Source organism: Myotis davidii, unplaced genomic scaffold (genome assembly GCF_000327345.1).
Source record: "Myotis davidii unplaced genomic scaffold, ASM32734v1 scaffold322, whole genome shotgun sequence".
In the NCBI taxonomy this organism is placed as follows: domain Eukaryota; kingdom Metazoa; phylum Chordata; class Mammalia; order Chiroptera; family Vespertilionidae; genus Myotis; species Myotis davidii.
The window spans coordinates 4,506-7,799 of NW_006293233.1; the positions used below are offsets into that span (position 1 = coordinate 4,506).

Sequence of the window (3,294 nt, forward strand, 5' to 3'; positions counted from 1 at the left end):
GTACAGTTCTTAGAAGGAATAAGGTAGCCTAATATATACTTACAGAAAACTATGATGGTGCTAATAATTAATAAACAAGTTTCAAAACAGCATGTCCAGTAGGAAAGCTAGATGTTATATTTCGATGTATTAGCATAAAATTAAGGTATTTTTCACATGAACTCTTGTAAAAAAAATATCTAAAATAATTACCTACAAGTTCCCACTATTCAACCCTCCCAGCTCCCTCTTATCCCATACACACCCATCACTCACTTCTGAGACCACTAGAGGCTCATCTGAGAAAGGCTGAAGGAAATCTGCACAATTTCCTGCTGTTCCTGAGAGAGGGTGGGGCAAGTGCTGCAGGAAGGTGTGGGCACTTGGGTAGAAAACGCACTTTGAGTCTCATTTGGGGTGGCATCCCTCACAAACAGCTCATCATTCACGATGAACATACTAAAAAAAAAAAAATGATATCTCAGATAACTGACGGATGGACAACCCCACACCCTCAACAATGATCCTGCTTCCACTGCCACTCAGCAACCAGATTCCTCCCATACCTACCTGTATCTGCTCCTGAGATTCCTTTTCCCTTCTCACATCCTCAGCCTTGGAGAGATTGTCTACCAGCTTCAATAGATTTGTACCCCTAACCCCATTGCATTTACTCAGTGAAACAGCCCAAGGGAGAGGACAATCTAATCCCATTTTCAGAGGAAGACATAGGTCACAGAGAGGGCCATGTGATTTCACTCAGGTACAAATCTAGTGAGTGTTGGCGTCATGAAGAGAACCTGAAAGAAACCTGAAACACTTTCAGTGTTCTAACTCCAGAGCCCAAGCTCTTAACCCCATAGCAGGACTGTTCCTTGGATCAACCTGCTGGCTTCCCACAACACTGAGAAAACCCTGAGAACATGCACTGCCACATTCCCACAGCCCTGAGCCCAGGTTGGGCTGTATGTTCCCACCTAGAGCATAACACTCACCTGGAATCGCTGGCAGGGGTAGTGATGAAGGTCCGGGTGAAGGCACGCACAGAACCCTGAGACCTTCCTTCCACTTCAACAACAAACAATAATACCTCCTTAGCATCACACATGCTTCACACACTCACTCAGCATTCCCAAGTCAGGGTGGGACTGCATACTCATGCCCAAGGAGACAACTATTTTCTGGGAGTCAGGTTACGAGGAATAGGGAGGGCAACATTAGGAGCAATCTGCTTCCACTGAGAAGGAACCTACCATGTCCTGGGCCCGGGGACAACCACTTCACTAGTTCATTTGATTCATTTTTGGAAGCTCCCCAAGGAGTGTGTTTTATTATCCCCATTTTGCAAATGAGGAAAATGAAAGGTTAGATAATGGACCTATGTTTGCACAGTCAGGATCTGGGATGACAGCAATCAAACCCCACATCTGTGTACCCATCACCCCAGCTATAGGCATGGATGCAGGTCAGACCAGCCTAGTTTGGGGGCAGTATCTGGAGGCAGGAAAACATGGAGGGAATAGTAAGAAAAGGGAAGGAATCAGGGAAGCTGTGAGAGTTCTGAGAGGGAGCCCAACCAGGAGGAGGGAGCATGGGGGACCTGGGGAGGGGACCTACATACACTCACCTTCCTTGAACACTCCGTTGACACAGAAGAAAAGCAGGCTTTCCTGAACAACAAAAAAAAGACCACATGTGCTCAGTCTCCACATACACTTGACTCCCAGCTGCATCTTTCTGGGCCTGTCCCAGGGAAGAAGAGGGTGCTCACCGACTCCAACCACATGTCCACCAGGAAGGAGTTGAGGTCATGCTGTGTTTTGGGAAACACAGAGAGAGAGCTCACAATGTCATGTTTTGTACGTTTCAGCAGCTGAAAACACAGACCTATGGAGGAAGGACAGAAAAGGTCAGGGTTGCCACATCCTGGGGCCTATGACTGACCCTTCATGTTCCCTTTCCCTGCCCAGTATTCCCCATCCCACACGCACTGGAGTCCTGGAGGTTCTTTATATTCCTGGCATCCTTGAAGTACTCAAACAAGCTGCTTCTAGGAGAAAAAAACAAAACAGGGTGTGGTGGTCCGACCAGTGGGGGTGTTTCCAGGAGCTGGCAGATTTCTGCTGGGGAGACACATGCCCCAAATGAGAGTCTGCACTGATACTCACGTGGTTGGGCTGTCTTGGATGTAGGGAACGGTCAAAGAGAAGCAGGCCTCATCGTGATAAGCACCGAGGAGACTCTGTCTGTCTCCAGAGTCATAGATCAAGTAATATCTGTGAGGGGACAATGAAGAGTGTACCTCTAGGGACTGGGTCTCAAAAGGGACTTTAAAACTTTCAGGGGTACTTACTGCTGCAGGAATTGCAGGACTTGAGTCTTCATCACATCAGATCCTTTATATTTTTCCTGGAATCAAAGACATTTGAGACCATGTGGCTGATAAAGCCTCCTTTACAATAGCCCAAGTGTTGATCTTTCTTCCTCACCTTTATTAAGTAGTGTCTATCAATGTCAACAGCAATCGGTGGGAGTAAATCCTGGCCATCCTGGAGAAGGGAGGGGTAAATTAGTAGTATAGACCAGGGAAGTAGTCCTGGATGACTATGGGAAAGATGTGCCCAGAAGATGGTGAAAGTGAGAGGTCAGGAGTGAAAAGCCCCAGGAAATTCCATGGGCAAGTTTCTAGTGGGCATCTGCATCATGAGATCCTGGAAGTCTCAACTGTTTATTTTTATGACTGATTCTATTACAGGTGTTCCCCCATCCCCACCTTTGTCTCTCTCCGCCCTGCAACAGTACCCTCCACTCCGCCCATGCCTTCACCACATAAATGTCAGTGTCCATGAGACTATGCATACTACTTTATGCAACTTTTGTGTATCTGTCTGTTTCTCTCTCTCCCTTCCTCCCTCCCACCTTCTCTCCCTGTCTTTCTATCTCTATGTGTGTGGGGGGGTACATTTTCAAAAAGATCATCTTCATGTCTTTTTCAGAGATGTCCCTTTTTTGAGGGAGAGGGAGGAAAGCCTTATCCATTTTGTCCCCCAAAATGGATAAGGCTCTGATGCAAACATGTAATCCAGGCAAGACATAAAGGGCTTGAGGGCAGGTGTGGAGGTTGTCAATGTAAGTAAGAGATGATGAATGTAGGCACTTACCAAGCGTAACAAGTTGGGGAAATATTTCCTGATGGCGCTGTCCAAATGCAAAAATAGAAAAAGTGGTTGACAGTTTAGGTAACAATGCTTCCATTTACTTAAAACATTGATGGAATGAACAGAGACAGGTGTTCTGCCCACCCAGAATCCCCTT

The 3,294-nt window shown here is 46.5% G+C and overlaps 1 protein-coding gene across 1 annotated transcript in view; it reads right to left on the reverse strand.

The window, feature by feature from the left end:
- Positions 1 to 266: 266 nt before the first annotated feature.
- Positions 267 to 3,294, reverse strand: part of LOC102770976 (nuclear RNA export factor 2-like) — a 19,106-nt gene continuing 16,078 nt past the window's right edge. Inside the window, exons 11-19 of the mRNA XM_015565992.1 lie at positions 3,141 to 3,177; positions 2,469 to 2,528; positions 2,333 to 2,388; positions 2,148 to 2,255; positions 1,971 to 2,026; positions 1,751 to 1,866; positions 1,607 to 1,649; positions 975 to 1,047; positions 267 to 438 (exon numbers count right to left, since the gene is read on the reverse strand). Coding sequence (XP_015421478.1) covers positions 267 to 438; positions 975 to 1,047; positions 1,607 to 1,649; positions 1,751 to 1,866; positions 1,971 to 2,026; positions 2,148 to 2,255; positions 2,333 to 2,388; positions 2,469 to 2,528; positions 3,141 to 3,177 — 721 coding nt within the window. The remainder of the gene's footprint in view (positions 439 to 974; positions 1,048 to 1,606; positions 1,650 to 1,750; positions 1,867 to 1,970; positions 2,027 to 2,147; positions 2,256 to 2,332; positions 2,389 to 2,468; positions 2,529 to 3,140; positions 3,178 to 3,294) is intronic.